This window comes from Sander lucioperca, chromosome 24 (genome assembly GCF_008315115.2).
Source record: "Sander lucioperca isolate FBNREF2018 chromosome 24, SLUC_FBN_1.2, whole genome shotgun sequence".
NCBI classification, from domain to species: Eukaryota; Metazoa; Chordata; class Actinopteri; order Perciformes; family Percidae; genus Sander; species Sander lucioperca.
Genome location: NC_050196.1, coordinates 7872606 through 7895197, shown reverse-complemented (window position 1 = coordinate 7895197; position 22592 = coordinate 7872606). Strand labels below are relative to the sequence as shown.

General features: G+C 41.0%; 1 protein-coding gene across 2 annotated transcripts in view; it reads left to right on the top strand.

Annotated features, from left to right (window-relative positions):
• LOC116044618 (neuronal membrane glycoprotein M6-b-like) overlaps positions 1–22592 on the top strand; it is a 39148-nt gene that overhangs the window by 12991 nt on the left and 3565 nt on the right. For both annotated transcript variants that reach the window (XM_035998552.1, XM_031291946.2), the window contains exons 2-6: positions 15791–15977; positions 18189–18348; positions 18918–19086; positions 21568–21641; positions 21717–21782. In XM_035998552.1, the coding sequence (XP_035854445.1) occupies positions 15791–15977; positions 18189–18348; positions 18918–19086; positions 21568–21641; positions 21717–21782 (656 nt within the window). The remainder of the gene's footprint in view (positions 1–15790; positions 15978–18188; positions 18349–18917; positions 19087–21567; positions 21642–21716; positions 21783–22592) is intronic.

The following is a 22592-nucleotide window of genomic DNA, read 5'->3' as shown; positions in this document are numbered from 1 at the left end:
AGAATCATCTCGGATTTCCTGCGACATCTGAACGTTTTATCTGACAAGTCCTGAGTATATAAAGGTCAAAAACCAATCAAGCCAGATGTATTCGCTTCACATCTAACAAAAAACAATATCATGTTCATTTCAGTTTAAAATATTGGTAACAAAACTGTGACTTGAGTCCCCACCTCACACCACTTATGTAAGCTATCGTTACTAATCAATGGTCCGTCCCTATACATTGTCCATTATTAGCAAATTGGATAAATCTCCCCAATCAACATATGTGTAGGCCAATAAATAACTAGACATTTCAGGAAAAAAAATGGCTAAAAGATGTTTGAGTTCATTTAGAAACAGTCTTCATTCCACAATTTGTCCACCAAAGAGCACTGATAAGTTTGTTAATTATTATTATTATATTGGCGTTAAAATCCTTGTACCAGTCAGGCAATATTGTAATGATGCTACATGAAAAGTATACTTTTTTAGTTTCTATGAAGCTTAGCTTAGCATACAGACTTGAAACAGCTAGCTTTCACGTTACATTACTGTTCAAGCCACAATTATTAGCAAAATATTTTGTCTAAAATGTATTAAATAGTATAAAAATGGAAACTGAAGACAAATTTAAACCACATACAACTTATTTTAGATGAACTGTCTTCACACCATGCATTAGCATCAGGTACCATGTTCACAGTTGTAAGAGCATGTTGATTAGCTGTGATTACCTTAATTATGGTAAACAGTCCATGTTCCTGATTGCACAACCATTGTGTCTATGCATTATATTGGGCTGAGAGTAATTACAAATAAACACAGGACACAGGCAAGGTTTATAATCCGTGGTGGTGTTTGTGCGTATGCATTGATCTTTTTGCTTGATTGCGTCCTATAATCTCTAATCTGTATGTCTGTGGAGGTACACTGTGCTCAGGACTCGGATAATGAGACATCAACCACGCTCTCTGAGGTATGATTATATCTGATTTCATTGGTTTGAGACAGTTTGATTAGAGAAAGCAGCTCCCATGTGACATTTTTATTTAATGTGGCTCCTAAAGTGGCTTCCAAAGTGGCTCTGAGTGCATTTCAAGTTCCTCCTCGTCTGTCCGTCCTCCCCTTTGTTGCAAATGATTGGCCTGTTCACACACCTTGCTTCCTTCCTGTGTGTGTGTGTGTGTGTGTGTGTGTGTGTGTGTGTGTGTGTGTGTGTGCGCGTGTGCGCGTGTGTGCGTGCCTGCTCTTGCATAACGCGTCGCTGGCTCGCCGCCTTTGGTTATGATGTTCAGATCAGAAGCAAAAGAGATTACATCATCGTCTGGAGGGGTGCAGGTTTTGTTAAATTTTCTGCATGGAACGGCAGAGCTTTGATGCAGCATCTGAAGCACAAAGAGAGCTCCTTTTTTATCAGCCTTTCAAGTTCACAAATCTGTGATGTTTGACCCGAGCGGAGGAGGACATTAAGATTCTGAGCTGGAGAGGTAATGCAAGATGTTTTCAGACTGATTTAAAGTCCGGTAAAGGAGAGCAATGTTTGAAGGAATAGTTTGACGTCCTTGGGAATACGTATTTTGCCAAGCAACCAGCTTGAAACCCAACCAAGAAATAACGAATTGTCATTCAGCTTTTGTACGGATTAAACAGACAAGATATAACGTGTTAATTAGTGAGCTTTAGAGGTGCTGGTAGGTGGATTTTGTTACATTTGGACTGAGCCAGGCTAGCTGTTTCCACCTGTTTCCAGCCTTTATGCTAAGCTAAGCTAACCGGCTGCTGGCTGTCATATTTTACATACATACATGAGATACGTGGTATCAATCTTCTATCTTATCTAACTCTGCAGAAAGCAAGCAAATAAGCACGTTTCCCAAAATGTCGAACAATTCTTTTAACTGCATCCCATTATCAAATTGAAAGTCAAACTGGTCACCTACTGCTTACCATTTAAACCAGTATATGACTCTAAAATAGCACTTGATTGCATTACTTTATATCATGTTTACATTACGGCAGTGATTGGTTGATTGAGAGGACTTAATGACTGGTTTTCTTATTAATTTGATTGGTTTTATTGCTATAACTCACATAGAGTTTAGTTGATTAATGGATTCATCCCAAGCTCCAAATCTGGAGAGACAAGATGGTTACAAGAAATAAAATAAAACTGATTTCACACAGCCTTTTTTTTCTAACTGTTGCTCTTTTTTTCATGAAATACTGGATACATTTACCTCTTAAGGTCTCTGAAAATCCTTCAAATGAAACGATCTATAACAAAATATGCCAAGCTAAAAATGATGGGATCCACTGAATAAGTCGATTGACAGGTGCAAGATTTTTCACAGTAAAAATGCCTAAATTCTCTGGATCCAGCTCCTCAAATGTGAAAATATGCATATTTCTTAGCCTTCTATCAAGGGAATAGCTGCTGTCAGATAAAATAAGAAAACCTGAAGGTGAAACTGTGATGGCCGTTTTTTTTTAACTATTTCCTGACATTTTTTGACCAACTCACCAGAACAAAACCTCCAATGAGTGACAATCATGTTACAAGATGAAAAATAATAAACCAGGAGAGCTTTCAGATATCGCCAGAGCCAGGAACGGTCATTTGAGAGAAAAAAAAAAAAAAAACTAACTGCCAGCTGAGCCCAGGTTGAGGTTGAATCTAAAGGCCAACCCCTGTTTGATGATCGTGAGTCGGGCAAGGAGCTGGACTGTCCTCCCTGCTGGTGCTGACATTTTGAGTTTGTGTGTTGCCGGTAAATATTGAACAGGTTCCTAACCCTGCTTTCTTGACCTTACACTAGATCAAACACACAGTGTTACACAAAACATTTTAATCCTTCATGGATCATTGCTGCTGTTGTGATAAATTGTTAGATATTCAAATTCGATGAGTGTACATTGAATATTAGATTGTTGCCTGCGTTGTTATGCCTTGTAATCCACTTAACTGGCCGAGGCAAATCACTACTGCCACACACACACACACACACAAATCCTAAGAAGCTTCTTCACCACACACTTTTTAAGGAGAGTGAGCAGAAAGTCAGTGTGCTAACTTTAGGGCATAAAACGGGTAAAAATAATAGTGAGGCTACACACATTTGGCATGGCTGACGCTGATGTGATGCGAGAAGTAGATTCGACTCATAATAAAAGTCGATATATTGATACTTATATGACCTTTTGTGTCTTTTATAACCACATAGCGTGTTTGGGCCATGCTAACAAGCATCAATCAGCCACCAGATTGTTTACCTGGTCACTATTTGCCATTTTGCATGTCAATCCAGGACCAATACTTTTGACCACCAGAATGAAAGCTGCCTGTATAGTAGCTGATATGGACTACTATACACAACTATCATTTTGCTGCTGCATCTCTCTCTCTCACACACACCCACATACACTCTAATGTGTGCTTTTGCTGTTATTGGCATCCGTCTCCTACTTGTCTTTGTTACACATAACCACCTCTCACTTAGGCTCTCTCCAGTTTAAAAAAAAAAATCTCTTTATTGCAGTTTTTCAATAACAATATCAAGAAGAAAAAAAGGCTTCCACACACTCCATTGATGCTTGTACAACTACGACGTTTCAACATTACGTCTTCATCAAGAAGGTCCGTGTATAGACTTCACCTGATTAAACGCAGGTGTGAAGCCCAGGTGGAATCAAGTACCTCAATTAGTTTAGCATTGAAACCCATATTAAGTAGGTAGTAGGAGCAATTTCAAATGTAAGCACACAGCGAAACATACCTTTTTTTTTTTAACCACAAAGTCCAAAGTCCTGTCCTTGCATGCTCTCAAAACAATCACAAATCTTCCCCTGCCTGCAGACAGATTGATTTCTTGCAATTAAATCACCACAATGCTCCTTTTTGTTTCCTCTGTTCTCTTATCTTGCCCTCCTTTCCTCCCCTGTCTTGTCCTGATACCTGCTTATCTCTCTCTCACCCACACACACACACACACACACACACACACACACACACACACACACACACACACACACACACAGTGCGTTTCACTATCTTTGTGGGGACCCGTCATTGACAAAATGCATTCCCTAGCCCCTTACACTAACCTTCACCATCACAACTAAATGCCTAACCTTAACCCTTACCCTCACCCTAACCATAACCTAATTCTAACCCTAATCCTAAAACCAAGTCTTAACCCTCAAACAGCCCTTTGAAGTCGTGGGGTCCAGCATTTTGGCCCCACAAAGCTGTCCGGACCCCACAAGTATACTGTATTCCCGGTTTTTGGACCGCACAAATATAGTTAAACAAGAACACACACACACACACACACACACACCGTTCACCTATTCCCTTCTCGCCCTGGAGGTGTGTGAGGTTGCGAAGCATGTGAGAGCCGTCACACAGGAAGAGGCTCATGTGTTCCTCATTTGAAGCCATTTGCCCAAAGCATGCTGTCAGCCTCCATCTGGATATGTGTGTGTATGTGTGTCAGTGTGTGTGCTTGTATGTGTTTACGTGTCAATGACCAGGAGTGGTTTAGGGGAATGTCTGTGTCGGTGCTTTGCTTGCACTAAAGGAAAAGCTCTATTTAAGTGTGCACATATGTGGTCGAGACGTGTGGTACACTGTCGTGTTCCTATTCAGCCCTCTCAGTCCCCACACTGTGGTCACATTTATATCTAAGTGTTCTTTCTCTAAGCAGTATTTAGTATGGATGTGTATTGTTGCCATTTCTTTTCTGCAGGAATGCCGGCATTGTTGGGGGAAATCCCTTAAAAGTAGCTTTTTTTGGTTTGTTTCTTCTTTTTTTTTTCATCTCAAAAAGCTACTGCCTATTGTATATAAAGCAATAAGTCATACCATTTTGATTAATATAAAAAACATCAGAGCTGAAAGAAGTTGACTGGTTGACAGAAAGTTAATCCGCAACAATTTTAGTAATCTATCATTTAAAGTGAGTCTTTGTGCCTTTTGCTGGTCCCTGTGGCCACAAGTCACATTTACAGAAAAACGATAAATGCTAGAACGTTAGCACAATTAGCAACTACAACAATAGAGAAGAGCTATAAAGTCCATAAACTGGCTCAGTAACGTCAGTAATACAGCAATATTTAGTTATCTAAACTTGGCTAACATTAGCCAACATTAGCTACCGTATCTAAAGTTTGCTAATTGAAACCAATTAAGGCTGTAGCAAAACCCCTGAGTGTGGTGAATTGAGCAAGGGGATGTTTTATTGCCTATGAATGCAATGTTTCATATGTCAAAAGATGAATGTGCTAATTCATATAGTTTCACTTAAAGTCACTAAAGCAAAAATGCCTCAACATTCACTAGTGTCAGCTTCTCAAATGTGAGGATTCGCTGCTCCAATGTAATAACTTTGGGTTTTCGTCTGTTGGTAGGAAAAAACAAGACATTTGAAGAAGTCATCTTGGGCTTCGGGAAATTATTATATGCATTTTTCACTATTATCTGATGATTTATAGACTAAATGATTAAAAATGAAAAAAAGGAGCAAAAGATTACAAGAATTTGGAAACAAATGCACAAGCTAAAACACCATCACTCTCCAACACACTGCATCTATGTTTGAAACCCAGTCTGCAGTGGGTATATGAATAGCAGCAAGTGGCAGGTTGGCACAGCATGCCTTGTTCCTGAGTGATGCCAACCTCCTCTGGCTTTCCTCCATCACCCACTGAAGCCCAATCTGCTCCTCTCATCCGCAGCCCATAAAGTGCCTGATGCCGCTTAAGCACCCGTCATGGTTAGCCATGACCGACATCAATAAGTGACAAGGGTCTTTATGATGTGTGGGGCATTCTGGGTCTCAGTTTCAGGCCATGGTCTGTGGTCTGTGGCCCTGCTTTAAGTGCCAAAATACTGTATATACATTCAGACGTTGGTCTCTTTTGTCTTAATGTTCATGATAACTATGTGTCGTCAGCATTCACAGAAAGTGTATCTGTGTTACAGTAAATGTAGTCTATATTGACAGCGTTCCACTGCCTGGGTTGTTCAGGTGCTGCCGGAAATTCCGTCGGATGTTCCTCTTTTTAGGCTGCTTGTCCGTTTCCTTCCACTTTCTATGTGGTGTAATTTTAAACTCCGGTGGATTTATGAGGACTATGGTTCGCAGCGCTGTGGTAGAAGGTCTGGCAATGCGAGAATACAGTAATGAGACTCTTTAGTAATTTATATTTGAGAGTACATGCTAAGATGGGCACTTCTTCAATTCCCACCCCCCCCCTCCACCTTTCTCTCACACACACACACACACACGCACATACCAGGCCACACACAGCACCCTGAGGCTGCTGGAAAGTGAATCTTCATAATCACGTCAGGGGAGGAGGGTGGAGTAGAGTGGAGTGGTGTAGAGTGTTGAGGCGAAGGGGCCAGGGGAGGGCCACTGACTTCGTTGACATCTCAGAAGTGACATTAGCCAAGTTGGTTTCATAACCGCTGAGCCATTCAGTTCGATGGCACGCCACTTCTGGCCGGAGGGGCCATTTTACATTTTAGTGGAACAAGACATAAAATAATAGAGCTCACTCTGCTCGGCTGAGCCGCCACACGGCCGCTCGGGACAGGTAATCCTGCTTCTGCTATTCACAAGATTAGAGACAAGAGAGAGCTGTTGGGAGAGTTTTCACATAGGCGGTCAGTGGACTATCTGCCGTCTCTGTTCAGGTCCTACTGTCACTGCACCCTGCAGCTGGGCACTTTTAATAAACCCTTATAATGATCTGCTTTTAATTGTACTTGCCTCATTATACAAAATAGCCCCCAAGGAAACAAGTACAGCTTTCTTGCATCATATTGTGTGATAATACATTCCAAATTATGAGATTGCCTGAAGATAAACCAGGATTCCTAAACTTTCTTCGTAACTTGAGCACCTCATCTCATATAGGCCTATGGAAACTAATTGGCACCAAAAAAAGACAAAAAGAATAGATAATAATAATCATAATAATTGTGAATTATTATATCATCATTTTTTATCACTTTCTCATTATTTTGATCTAGTAAGTCAAATGTTGGGCTTATTATCTAATCATTTTGATTACCTCATTCTTAAAATTATAAGAAAGTCAAAAGTTTGACTTACTGTTCCATAGTTTTAACTGACATGTAGTCGATTTCTTGACTTACCATGATCATTTTTATTTTATCGTGACTACATTTTTTCATCTTCTTTTTTCCTTGTCCTTATTTTGGAAATGGGTGTCCATATTTCATGTGTATATATATACATTCATGTATTTCATATCTCACTAAACATAGCAGGCTTTTCACTTTTCATTTTGGTCCCCCTGGTGCTTTTTGAGCCTCGGTTTGTTCCAATTTTGTCCTGCATGGTTCTCTTCTTGCCTTAAAATTGCCACAGAAAAACAGTGAAAAAAACTACTACACTAACAAATATTTGATCCAGGTCTTAGTGGTGGAAGCAACTGGATTATACATTAAAAAAAACACTTTCACAGTACTTATCAGGAGGAAACTAAACGCGAGTGGGAAGGCACTCCAGCTGCAGCTCATTTCACAAGCAAGGGACAAACTTAAGCACCTTAACTGACCAGGAGAGCAGATGAATATTTGATGTTTAAGAGTGTGCGAGCACAATGTAGCTATATGTGACGTTAACATTCCTCTGGTGTGCTTGAACATGTGATTAATTCCTGTGTTTTTCTAATATTTAATTGCTTGTACATTTTGTTTTGTGTCAGTGCTAAACATGCTAGTTCTAACAAGCTGATTGTAATTTACACCAGATGATGATGACAAGATGATGTTTGTGTGCATCTGTGAGCATCCGCTCTCATGTGTGCCCCATCTGTGTATGACTTTCTGTACAGTATATATATATATATATAAATTGTTTTTTGTACATTCAACATGGGAGATTTGTTGTGTGTCTTGGGAATTTAGTCCCAGTCCTTTAGTCCCAGAAAGAGAGAAGTAGAAGGGCCCCAACACCCAGCAGATCAGCGGGATAAAAGTATTGATCACACAGCAGAGCGCCGACAACAGGATTTGAGAGTCCATCATGCTCAATTACGCCCGGCCAGATGCTGACCTCGTGGCATTCATAATGCTGGCATAACCAGCCAAGGGTTTCTCACAAACAGAAGATTAGGGTCAGTTAGTTACGTTTAGGAATGGTGATGGCAGATGGCGTCCTCCTCTTACTGTACCTGGCTCAGAGCATATTGTGTCCTCTCAATCAACGCTGCAAACAAGCAGATTACTGAAAACATTTGCATTGATAATGTGTTTGTTATCAGATGAATGTGAGATGATTTTTTAAATTTTAACAGCGAATGAAACAATTTGCATATTCTGAAGTTGTTTTTTTGCGCAAATACTCTGAACATAAATTACGGGCTGCAAAAGGTGAATCTACACATGCAACAACTGCTAGCTTTTGAAAGATAATTCCAGTTTATCACAACTTAGTTTTGCTCCTGTTGGTAATAATAACACCACTAAGTTGATTGCTAACAATTAGTTGATCAATCGATTGACAGAAAATTCAGAATCTAAATTTTGAGGATTTTCTGCTCGCCTCATGTGTATACACTGATGCTGCTGCCCTGCTAATGTGCTGCGTTCACTACACTTCCTGCAGACAAGTTGTAATTCCGATAAAACAAGCAATTTGAAAATGTGAATTTGGGCTATGGGAAAGTTCACTATTTTCTGAAATTTTATAGACAAAACAATTAACCAATTAACTGACAAAGTAACTCATGCTCATGGAAATGATGAGTTTTTTGACAACTTTGTGCAATTAGGGCTCATTACCTTAGATTAACATTTTGAGTCTGAGTCCTGAGATATTTAAGCAATTACTTTGGTGTCTCAACGGATCGAAACAATGACAAAAACTACAAGAATAAGACCCAAGTTGTAATTAAGTGTAATTAGGAGCTAAGCTTTGTTTTTGCCTCCATGACGATGTGGTTTTGATGTTCTCTTGTGGTTTTAGTCCTTCAACTCGAGTGGAAATACGGAAATCTCCCAAGCTGAATTTATGAGGTTAAAAGTGTATGTGTGTGTGTGTGTGTGTGTGTGTGTGTGTGTGTGTGTGTGTGTGTGTGCGTGTGCGTGTGTGTGTGTGTGTGTGTGTGTTGTGGCTGAAGTCTGCTGTCATCAAACAGATGGGGATCTTTTTCATCTCAACCAGAGGAGACAGCTTTACTTTCCCACACCTTACCTCTCTCTCTCTCTCTCTCTCTCTCTCTCTCTCTCTCTCTCTCTCTGAGGTCCTCCTCATCTATTGTGGGAATCTACCCATAATGCACTGTGAGAGAATAATGCCCCATAATGAATACAGCACTTGCAAATTGGAGTACAGCCGCAGGCAGGGACCAGACCGGCCGCTGAAATATTCACAAAGCTTTATTAACGCTGTTATTCGTGGCAGATGCACTGTGCGTACTAACAGTTGGCGATAATCATGCAGTGTCACTGGTTTGTACAGTTTATGGCAAATTATTAGGACTGTGGATATAATCTGCACTCAGTTTATATTTAAATCTGCTTTATTGTCATGGCAGCAAAAGACACTGTTGCCAGAGAAATACATCAATTCAGGTAATATTATCTGTAGATGGCAGATGAAAGCAGCTACTAAAAGAGAATAGTTATTTTGCATGCTGTATCTACATATTCTTTTTTTGTAATGCAAACGCTACAAATTCAAACCTAGTGATAATGTGACAATGACATTTGTAAGGCGATGTATTTGAGGGATTATTTCACTTTTCGTGTCGTGGGTGTCAAGTGATTGACAAGAAGCGGAGCACAATCACAAAGAACATCAGCAATCGGTGACAAGTTCTGTCTCCAACCGTGTCCACTCTGTGCCACGCCTCGTTCATCCAACCAAAGAGCCTGGAACGTTCTCTTGTCTAATGAGAAGACTCGGTATATGAATGTGATGAAAAAAGGGCAAACCCAAATGAAGGTTCTGTACAGACTGTGTAGATTATCGGCTGCTGTGAAAGACGTTTTTTAGATGACACAAACTACTTTGTACAGAAAACCAGGAATGAAGACTGGTAAACTGGACAACTCATTAACTGCCTGCAGTCGTGTAATGTGGCATGTCACTGCAATTGCGTAATCACATCATCATCAGCATCAAGTAGAGTAAAAAAAAGATTTAAACCGAAAGAAGCAAGTGTGTCTTGGTGATTGTATCCGAAACTTAAAGCTGCTATAAGTAATATTTTTTATATTAACAAGGGATGAAATGACTAATGTGAAAGAGATCATAGAATCTAGAATCTTTGGTTCACTCTCAGCGCACTGCTGGCCCACTAGCGACAAGCTGGTGAACATAGTGGAGCGTTTAAAAGATCAAGAGCCAGCTTTTTCACTCGGGAGTTGGTAGAGACCAAAACAAAGCTAAAAACAGAGTGAATATTGGATTCACATTCATTGGGTGCACATAAACACAACTCAAATGAATGCTAATGTTGCTATGTGAAGGATCTCGGTGTCATAGCTTGTTTCTGCCGCCCCCCAAGTGGCCCAAAGACAATCAATCAATGCAGGTTTACCACAGCAAATTAGTTGTACAGCTGACACAGCATTCAAGCTTGGTGAAATTCTATTATTGCGCATCGATGGTTTGTTGTATTAGCTAGTAGTTGCAGTAATTCTTTAAGTACATGCAGAGCTGATAGAATAAAGCAATCTTTTCTCTCCCCCATCTCTCTCTTTCATGTCAAACACTACAATATCTGTTTGACCTATTTCCCAAAACCTAACCAGTAAATTATTGAAGAAGATATTTTGCATTTCTCTCCTTCCATATATCTTGTTCAGTTGCTGTAACATCCCTTGCTGTTTGTTATTTTTGGTTCAAATTTCACACCGTTGTCACTATTTAGCACCATTTTTTTTTTTTTATTGAGGTTACATCACTCTATATCGGTGCATGTGTGGAGCGGCTGCGAAGGACTACGCTACCGCTGAACTGGGTCGTGGGTAACACGTTGCCATGGCAACTGCTATTTGCCAGCCCCAGGGCCTAGAACAGCTTTTTCGCTTACGCTTTCTCTCTCTCTATCTCTGTTTCTTTCTATGTTCTTCTTTGCTCGCTCTGCCTCTTTCTTCACCTCCTTCTCTCTTTTTCCTCTTCCCTTTGTTACTCTGCTCGCTCTCTATCGATTTCTCTGACTGGCTCTTCCTCTCCATTCACCTCTGCTTTCCTTTTCTCTCTTGCATACTCCTCGCTCATGCCACCATTGCTTCTCATTTTTCCTGTATCTCCTTCTCTCATCCCTTCCCTTTGTCTTTGGAAAATACAAACAAAGAGCGAGCATCTATCTCTCTAACTGTCACTCTATGCTTCAAATTTTAAAATCAGAATTTAAGTATGGGTACTAGTACTAGGTACAGTTTCTAGTTTTGTCCTGCAGCAGAGGAAGAACAAGTAAGATTTAACAACAGGGGGTGTTATCCTTAATTGCCGCTCTAATCCGTTAAATTATTTGCTGTTCTGTCGCTCGACAAAATGAACAGAGAATACCAAATCTTACGTGCTTTCATATTGGCGAGCCAGGCGCCTTCACTGACAGCCTGTACAAGGTTCCCACAAACTGATGCATCGTCCTTGGTCTGAGATTGTTGAGATGATATATGATACAGCATCGTAAGCAGGAGCGTAACATATTGTCTAAGCGATTAACTCCAGCTGGCTCCACTGTAAGTACAGCGTGGGCATGCAGCCATATTTCAGAGACAGAGAGCAGAGAAGAAGACAAGCAGGGCAGAGACGAGAGGTAGCGAGATGCAGCGAGGTAGAAAATGAGAGCAATGAGCCGGCCTCAGTGTGTCACCTAAATTCTGATCTAATGAATAGTCCATTGATTTCCATTAGGGGTGGCTGGAGCTGACCACTCTGGCCTGTCTGTTTCCCATTAACGCACTTTAAAACTGAGGCTGACAAACAGTCATAGCCATAGGCGGGCCGGATGAGGAGCCCGCTCAGTGTTTAAAAGAAACCTGTGAATTCATCCATGAAGCTGCATGGAGGCAGGGAGAAGATAGAGTTAACAGCAGGAATTATATGAGCCTAAAATACCGGTCATGCACTCTCAAGGATTTTTCTTAAAAAAAAGAGCAAAATCTGCAAATCAGCTCCTTTCCCCACCTTGAATGGAGGTATAGTCAAAGTCCATGAATATCAAGATAATAACACCTGGAAATAGTTAATTTGCATTTGAAAAAGCAGGATTATCACGTCTCACTGGCAGGTTTTATTCTCTTCTCTAAATAAAAAAGACAGTACTAACATTAAATTACCTGTTGAGATTGGCCTTTTATAGCAGGGTGGAGTGTCAGTGCAGAGTAGCTTTTAAACAGCCTCCAGGTCCTCATCGTATCGACCAGTGAGTCCATTGCAGCCCCCCCTCGAGGCCTGGCCTGTTTGGCTCAGGATTTTAGAGCCATCCAGCCTTATCAGCTCCACCTCTCCATCAGCCCGCTTCCTTCATTAACATTAATAGGATTGGGATCTATTATGCAACGAGCCTCCGCTTCGTTACGCAACACAGGCAGCAGCACACTTTGGAGGGGCACCGTTGCATCTTAGATTCATGGCTTGGTTTTTTTTCATTCACTACGTTTACACGTGGCCGGCTATTTTCATCAACGGACATTTCACCCTCTCCGTTTTTAAAAATAACATGGTGCACACCTGTCAGTTTTCAGAAAAGTGTTCGTTTACACGAACCCGTGTATATATGCCGTCAAGAGCATGCCAAACCTGTAGGTGGCAGTGTAACGAGAAGCTCAAGCCCACGTTAGCCAATCACAATCCCGAAAATAGCAACAACAGCAACAAATCACTTCCTCTTTCTCTTTTGAACAAAGATGAAACCTCCATTTGTCTCAGTTTACATGCAAGAATCGTTTTCAGAGGCGAATTCTCCGTTTGCGTGTAAACGAAGGGAAATGTCTCAGTTTTTCAAAACAACCATGTACTTGTAACGTGGAGTGGAGGGCTTTTCAATATGTGCCGGCACACAACCCCACACTGAGGTCAGAAATGAGCCTCAGCAGAGGGCGGAACCACAAGTAAACAGAAACATCATCAGAGAGAAACTTTCTGGATTAAGACTGATAAAAAAAAGTATGATAGTACCAAATAGAAACAGATTAGCTTCACAAATCATTTATTAAAGTTTATGTAAATTACCAGCTGTTTGTTAATCATAAGATGGTTAATCATAAATCATAAAATCTGGTGACTGGTTCTACAAGTTAAGTTACAAATGTTAGTTTGTGAAGTTGCTAAAATTATCTAATTTTGTGAAAACAAATTCAAAAAGTATGTTTCTTTATAGAGTAGTGTCATATATTTTATCTTGTTTTGTCCGTTTTATGGAATTTTGCAAAACTGTCCAGTTCAGCCGAAAAGTTTTCCCAAATCCACTTACCTTTTCCTTTGATGCACAAGAAACCACAGCTCTGTGAGACTGGACTTCAGTCTGCGTGCTTACATGATGCTGATCAACAGGTATAATGTTTACCATGCTAACATTTGTATATTAGCACTAAACACAATGCACAGCTAAGACTGATAGGATTGCCACTAGTTTTGCAGGTAGTTTTAAACCAAAGTATTGTACAAAGTATATTTGGATCAGATGATAGCACTAGGGTTAGGGTTAAGGTTAGAAAATCACCACAGTCATTAGGATTCATCCTCTGGGAACCATGATCTTTACCAATATTTATGATAATCAATTTAATAGTTTTTGAGACATTGCATTCTGGAGTGGTGAGTCAACCAACTTTTCCCAGCGGTGATGCTATCGCTGATTCCTCCTCTCAGTGGGGCTGAAATCAGTCTGCTCTTTTAAGCTAATCAATAACAACTTGTAACACTACCTGGCCTGAATGAAGTACAGTGTGTTTGGTGAAGTTTCACAGATATGTAATACAGTCAGTCATAGATTTAAAGGTCCAATGTGTGGGAATTTCTCCCATCTAGCGTTGAGATCATATATCACAATCAACTCTCTCGCGCCACGCAGTTCAAAGTACGTATTACAGCTACGGTAGCCTTCACGCTTTTTTCTGATGACACCGGTTTCTTGCTATTTTCAATATCCTTTTTCTTTTTCTGGGCGAAGAAGAAGACTCCTGTTCCTGAAATTTGGATTTTGAATATGTGTGGTCCTCCATGTTTCCTTCTTCAACCTTTATTCATTAGCAGCACCTGTGAGTTTATCATGTGACAGCGAAAACGCGAAAGGCGGAGCAGTATGTCCTGTATGTCCCTTACCGGCTAACATATTTCAAGATGGCGCATGAATATGGAGCGTCTACCCCCAGTTCATGCAAACGCAAATGTAAAATTTCCAGCCAATAGGAATACTTGGAATTGATGGTGGTGGTAAATATTCATGAAAAAGGACAAGTTTGTGAACGGGCAACACAGATTTTGAGAAGGAACAACTAAAAACGTTACACACTGGACCTTTAAGGCTTTACAAACAGAAATGTTTAGATTCAACAAACTCCTGAACATAAAATAATGATGCTTCAGAGTTGTCAATTGGAGCAGGTTGTCATGGAAACAGCAAAGTGGCACACACAAGACAGTTCATTTTGTCTCTCCTTTTTTTCTCAGAGTAACTTCCTGCTTGGCTGGAAGAGCTATTTTTAACGGGTGTTATATAAGATGTGACTCTTGTGCTCAATGCAATGTGTTATTTTCCCCTTTTTTATTCCTCTTCATCCTCTTGGCTGTGATGGGAACAGAAAGCACCGCATTTCCCGTACCTGTATCTCCCGAGGGAGTTATGAGCTTCATGCGCTGCTACAGTTAATGGAAAACAAATGTACTAATTTGTCATCATCATCATTCTGTAGAAACTGCACAAGCACAAGGGATAATTGTCCATCATTCATCATCATTTTGGAGTTGTGAAAAATGAGAAAAATGCCAGAGAAAGATGAAAATATATGCAAGGTGTGCAGGCCAATTTTAGCCTCTTTCAGTTTCTCATATCATATTTGTCGTTTGCATTGGATTTGTAACTGCATTGAAACCAAAAGTAAATGAAGCAAAACGTCAGCCTTATTCTCACTTTCCTCTGCAAGAGTAACACCATCTGAAAGCAAAGACCCCTTTAGTATTTTTGAGGTACAACTCGAAACAAGTACCACTTAAATGTCACCTCTCTGACGCCCTTTTATTTTGAAATAATTTATTTAGGTCATGAGTTATTCATGCATAAGAAAGGACTTTTTTTTTTTTTTTAAATGTTTCTTTAAAGACAAAAAGGAGATGAAGTTTTTTTTTTAGCAGTGTAGGATGTGAGCATGTGGCACAGCTTACTTGTAATATTTAGCTCTCCCAGCTGAGCTGTAGTGTAAGTGAACTAACTGTGAAAGATGCTCAACGTGCCTTACAGGGGGTAGGGTTTGTTCTTGTGACACACTTGCAGCACACACACGTTTGATTCATCCCCAACAGTATGAACGTCCACGTAGGTCTCTGCACATGAGTAATGTCTAAAAAGCAGCGGGCAAAAGGCCGTCGAGTGTTGCAGTGAGTGTCATCACCGGAGCCGATCGAGCCACTTTATGAAGTGTCGTGTTGCAGCAGCTTACTCTGTTTGCTCGTGTTTGGTTTAAAGCACTGGTTTGGTTTTGCACTTTTAAATCCGTCAGAGGAGAAAGCCTCAGAGGCAATTTTCTTACAGCTAACTTCAACAAGAAAGCTTTGTATCAATGCATTAATCCTGCTCTCTCTTTCTCTCTCCGCAGGATGTTTCGAGTGCTGCATCAAGTGTCTGGGCGGGGTGCCGTACGCCTCCCTGGTGGCCACCATCCTCTGCTTCTCAGGCGTGGCTCTGTTCTGCGGCTGTGGCCACGTGGCTCTGACCGGCACCCTGACAATGCTGGAGAACCACTTCTCCAGGGTCACCACGGACCACGCCACCCTCGCATTGGTGTAAGTCCTCAGTGTGGTTCAGTTGGCAGACCACAGCTGCCACTACGCTATCCATAATCTTTCTTTATCCGTGAAATCAGGCACCATAGCACTTTAACACATACTGGAATAAGGTGTTCTGCTAACAGGCTTCACACTAAGTTTTCATGAAGACTAAATGAGCATGATGAATCATTGATGAGCTCTTGGCACCATTAATGCTTTCAGTAGAAAGTCTTGAAACAACAGTGAATATAGGCTACTGGTACTACTAAATCTGTCAAGGAGAGCCACCCACATTATCTGCCATGATTCAGAATTTCAATACCCTGAAACTTGTAAATGTCTCTTAACCCAAGTGAGTTAGCATTAACAGAAAGAGTATAGATATTCTGAATGGAGATGTTTACAACATTTCATTCATCACAGTGTTTACGAAAAGTATATTTAATGATACACTGTTAAAGGGTTACTTTGCCGATATAAAACCAACGTTGTAACATAATAATGTTGATAGTATGTGTAAATGAACTGTGGTAAACTTCCCTCCATCTTATCAGTGGGCCAGTGCAAACAGATCTCCCTACTCACAGGCCAGAAGAAAAACCTACAAGTGACTGCTGCTGGCCCTAGTGCCTGTTGTTTGAACTACAGGTGTACCTCCGCATATGGACACAAAGAGTATAGAGAGAGACAGCCAACCCCCTCCTCTTTCTCGAAATCAGACCAAACTCAGAAAAAAACAGTAAAACTAGGCATTGCTGTGCAAATATAGAGCAAGATTCTGTTACTGCATTAACTATTTCCCACCTAAGATGTTTTCAGAAACATATTTCAGCTTACTGTTTAACATTATATGAGATTGTTTGTTACCTGCCGGTCGCCATTCTGTGTCATTACGAACTAGTCTCACATTGCCAGACCTTGCGGAGGAGGGTCTGGTCCACACAGCATTCGGGGATAGGAGAAAAACATGCTCTGGTTTATTGGCATTTCTTTAAACCAATCACAATCGTCTTGGGCGGTGCTAAGCCCCCGACACAATGACGGTGCTTCTGCTAAATAGCCTCGGGAAGGAACTTGTTTTGGTGGAACGTGTACGTTCAAAAGTTGTTTTAGTCATGCAACAGAAAACTCAGATTGGACAGATAATCTATCTAGCTGTCTGGATTTACCCTGCAGAGATCTGAGGAGCAGTTAACCATAGTCCTCAGAAATCCACCAGTTTAGAATGCCAACACAAAGAAAGCGGAAGGTAACGGACATCCGGCCTAAAATGAGGGATGTCCGGCGGAATTTCCGGCGGCTCCTGAACAATCCCGGAAGTGGAATGTGGTCGATATAGACTACCTCCACACATACATTCAAGGCTAGGAGGGGGAAAAAACGCTCTGGGTTGTTTGCATTTCTTTAACCAATCACAATCGTCTTGGTCGGCGCTAAGCTCCGGACACAGCGACGGTGGCTCTGCAAAATGGTCTCAGAAGGGAACTTGTTTTGGTAGAACATTTGCACCCCGTAAAAGAAAACGCCACATACAATATTAAATGAAGTTAAATGTTCACACATTACAGTAACGTGAGTTATATAAATTAGCTGGATAATCGTAATTAGTAATTTGCTCTTACCAGTGTATCACTGTGTGTATTTTGGCCATAACAAATCCCTGCCAATTGGTCCCAAAATGTCCCAGTTAGATACTAAAACACCGTAAACATATTCTTTGTAAATCTTTACAATCATTCCCCCAAAGAACCAAATTTTCTTCAAAACTTTCCATGGATGTTCCGGCGATTATCCTGGAAATGAACTGTCGTTGATCCATACTAATACAAACAAGCCCAACAAGCTTGCGTTATGTCACCCACCAGTGGGAGCATTTATTGGTCTGGTGCGGGTGCATTGCATTCTGGTAGTTTTAGATTTTCTACCTCTTTAGTGAAAGGGAATATCACAGCTTTTTCTCTCTGGCCATGTTTCCAGCACCAATTTCAAAAATGATTGCGCCATTCTACTGCATACCATACCATAAGCTACTGGTCATATCTCTAAACATAGCTAACATAAGCTACAGTACTAATCATACCAGAACAAGTAAGGCTGTTGCAGTAAATTGATTGAGTGTATTGAATTGAGCACTTAGTCTTGCTTTGATTAGTTTAATATTGCACCTTTTATATCAACCTAAACACACACAAAATGGGGTTACAATTACTGATTGTGTGTGTTCAGGATCCAGATCTTTCAGTACATCATCTACGGCATCGCCTCCTTCTTCTTCGTCTACGCCATCATCCTGCTGGCTGAGGGCTTTTACACCACCAGCGCCGTCAAGAAGGAGCTGCAGAGCGACTTTAAGACCACCGTCTGTGGACGCTGCATCACTGCCTTCGTATGTCAAGACACACACACACACACACACACACACAGCTGCTGCAAATCATCACACCCACTGACCCAGATACACTCCAAATAAAAGCCTCTAAATAAGATTGAATTTCTCTGATGTGTATCTTATAATGTGTTCTTATATAGAAATAAATCGTGTTTACAGGCTTATAAAAATTAACACAAAACAGTCATTAATTTTGTCAGTCACGAAAGTCTTGCGGAGGCATAATCACACACACTGACACATGAGAAAGACAGACATGCAAACACTTGTGTACAAGAACGCACACACACACACACACACACACACACACACACAATCTCACTTGAGGGTAACTCTGGCACAGTTTGTCCTTTCTAGCCTGATTACTCTAATTGCTGCAGATGTCCAGTAACATTAGCTGAAACACTGACTCTGAATGTGTGTGTGTGTGTGTGTGTGTGTGTGTGTGTGTGGTGGGTGGAGGTGTTCAGGGAATAATATTACCCCAGTTCTCCTAATGCAAACTTTGGAGGGAAAAAAAAAAATCATACTGGAAAAAAATTATCTCTCGTTTATTTTCTCCTCAGTTCATGTTCCTGACCTACATCCTCGCTCTCGCCTTCTTCGCCATCTTCGGCCTCGCGGCAATACCCGTTTTCCTCTTCTTCAATATGTGGAATACCTGCGCTGCCATGAAGTCTCCTGACGCCAACATCACCTCACCTGACTCCATCTGTGTGGACGTCAGGCAGTACGGTAAGTTGTCCCACCTTCATCCCACTACAGTAATTGACATGGTTTGTGGCTTTTAGTGCATGCTTACATTACTTCCTCAGAGTTCCATGTTTCCTCAACCTGTCTCATTTAATTTAGTTAGTGATTTCCCAGTGTAGCGTTTGACAAAAACATCAGTTGTGGCTTATGTCAGCAGGTGGATTTAGTCTATCTGCTTCTAATACAAGTGGTTTCCTGATATAAAAAAGCTGACAATTATCATTGTCAGGTTCAAGAGCTGTTTCTGAAACAATGCTGAAGTATTAGAGGGTGGGTTTTCCCCTCAGTGCCATTAAATGTTGTTTTTTATTCTATTCTAATAAATACCACAAGCCACTGTTAGGAAGATTGGCAGCCTCTAAGCTGTGTTTCTCAGCTCATCCTTGAGTCATCCAGGCCAGCCTGTCCTTTATATTTCTGCTCCTGCTCTGTTTCTGCACACTTGATCTATCAGTGATGGCACATTTCCATTACAGTTTAATTGGATCAGGTGTGCAGGAGAGGAACTTGTAGGACAGGTGGGCTTTGATAACTGGGTTTATAAAACCAGTTTTACTGTTAAAAAAAAAAAATCTCAGTATCTTCAGCTTACATACATATTTGGCTCTTAGTTGCTCTTATATTTTTATATTATATATCTTCAGAACTAAGGAGGTACCAATTATATGCCAGCAACAGTGTTTATGGGAAATGTGGTGTTTTTTATAAGAAGCTAAATGTGCTTCATGTATCTGCTGCTGTTTTAAACCTCATTGGTCAGTTGAGAAGCTTTTTAGCTTGTTTAGATCTGACCCCTCGTCAATTTAATGTTTATGAATCATTAGCAGGTCAACTAAGGCCCGGTCACACAGAGCCGACAATCGGCCGTCGGACAGTCTGGTGAGGTCAGTGACTCGAGTCTGTTCGAGGGGGCTGTCGTCCTTCATTTTGGCCGATTTGACGTGTATAATCGGCGGGGCGGGCACTGCCGGCAGTTGGACTCAAATGACCCATCTGATTGGTAGAGTGCTAACCCGGAAATGGGGAGCGGAATGAGTGTGACTAGAGCCTCTCAAAATCTGACGAAAATCTTTTAAACTGACCTTTGTTGATCTGAAATGAAGACTTCAGATTCAGCAACTGCATGGCCTATTTCTCGCTTAAAATGTTTTCAGAAACACGTTTCGGTGAACTATTTTAGTACAATATGAGATCGTATTCTGACCAAGCCACCATGACAGTCTGTTTTTGAATTTCCGGAGAAACCAGACCCATGTGATGCGTTCGTCCAATCAGCTGCCGGTTTTCATTTTTGGGTGACAATACAGATTAGCGCCGCCTGCTGTTATGGAGACGTGTTACGTCTCGTCGCTTTGGTGTGTTCCGAGGCACTTTTTTGACTAATTTGGGAAGACTGATCAGCCCAACTGGCTTTTCTGCCGACGTTTGGCCGTCAGCTCTGTGTGTCTGGGCCAGAGACCTGCTAAAGAGATTTTCCTGTCTCAAATTGTGTAATTTGAATCACTGTTTGAGTCCTAAAGTGGTAAATTTATTTCACACTAGCTATTTATTTTTTAAATTGTCTGCCAAAACATAATTATAGAAGCAATCCCCCCAGGTATTTTGATTTGCAGCTGAAGTAAAAACAAAAAAATAGATCAGATTGCATTCTGTATTACATGTCTTCAAAGTTCAAGAGAAATTCCCCTGTTCAAGGCAAGTGAGCTCAAAACATGCCGGCCAGCCTCGGCAATAAGAGCTTTTAACTTTGCACATAAGAGAACATCACAGTAATATAGAAACATTTTTCAAACTAATCCAAAAGGCTTTATTTTGCTGTACGCCGCTACACTATAAACATCACATATTTATCTCCTCTCTCCGGTTTGCTTTAAATGTCATTTTCTATATAGGAAGAGGTCAAAAAATACATTTAGATTATTGAGAGCCTGATTGGATCTCTATGAAACTCCATCTTCCTGCAGTATTACAGCACAGTAACGCTCTCCTATGATTGCATATCTGCCTAATGGCCTAATGTACAGTATGTGACCCACATTTGAAGGACAGCTGGCCCGCTTGAAGAGTAGGATGAGGATCACATATGCTTCATTGGCAGTCGTACTTTACTACAATGTATAAAATATTTAACCCAATTACTGTCAGTCACCAAATTATCATCGGAGTTAAAGGTTTTTGATAAAGCTCTTGTTTTATCTTATTTATAATGATAGTATTAATGCAAACAATTCAAAGTAAAGGAAGAATATATAGCCTATAATATTAGCCAGTTTTCAGAAGGAAGGAAGGAAGTCGAATAAATGGCCCATATTATTCCTGTAGGAGAGGCTTCCGGACAGCAGCAGCCCTGTTTCCTTTAATCTTTATCCGAGCCTGATTCATAATGCCTTCAATCACGGGGAGCTTCTTGTCTCAGATGACAAAGCGGCAGTCCTGTGATGTTTTATCTCTCTGATCCTGCAGGTATTATTCCCTGGAACGCCACTCCGGGAAAAGCTTGTGGAGCCACACTGGGAGACATCTGTAACACCAGCGAGGTGAGAGGACACTGACCTGACCTTTCTTTTCTATTGGATCTTTCCTCCACTCTAACTCTCTCTTTCCATCCACAGTTCTACCTGTCCTACCACCTCTACATCGTTGCGTTCGCCGGCGCCGGTGCCACCGTCATCGCATTGGTAAGCCGCTCATGATCCCATTGATAATGTGCCTCTCAAAATATGCACGTTGCCATGGCGTGCCTATCCGTTGCCATAGCAACCCTCCCTCTCACACGTTTTGTCAGTATGTCATCCTATCGGTTGGAATCCAACCCCTCAGCCTGCCTCTGCTGCGTGAGTGTGTGTAGACGGGGGTCAGTGTTTCACTCCGCTGCGGAGGCGGACTGCTTTGTTTTATGTCCAGGGAAATGGAGATACTAAAAAAAAAAATGTTCATCTGAAAGCTCTCTCTGCACAGTAACTGTTTTACAGACAACCTTTTTGTGGAGGTAGGACGAGATACAAAATATTTAAAAAGACAAGAAAAAAGCATCTGAGCAAAAACAAGTGCCAGGAGTACCATTAAATGTGTATTTAAACCTTTTAAGATTCTTTTCTTTCCGTTTTAATGACTATTTTGCTAAACTTGACTTGTATTTTCATCCTGCCACGTGATTTCACTAACGACTACCACTTATTGAAATCACCGGTTGTCTTTTGGCTGTAATTAAAATCTGTCTTACTGACGCTCAGTCAGTTTTTAATGCTTCACATTAAAAACACCATACAGGTTAAAACAAAGCATGAATAGAAATAAGAATGCAATAAACACAACAGGATAAGCAACAAAAACAAACAGAACATACAAGTGCGACTTCACACACACACACACACACACACACGTCGGACCCTACGCTGTAGCCCGACGTGCATCCTCTCGAAAAATGCAACTACACGTCGCGGCGACACACGCCGCTCGGCTGTGGCTCGGTAGCGTTGCATTTCCCC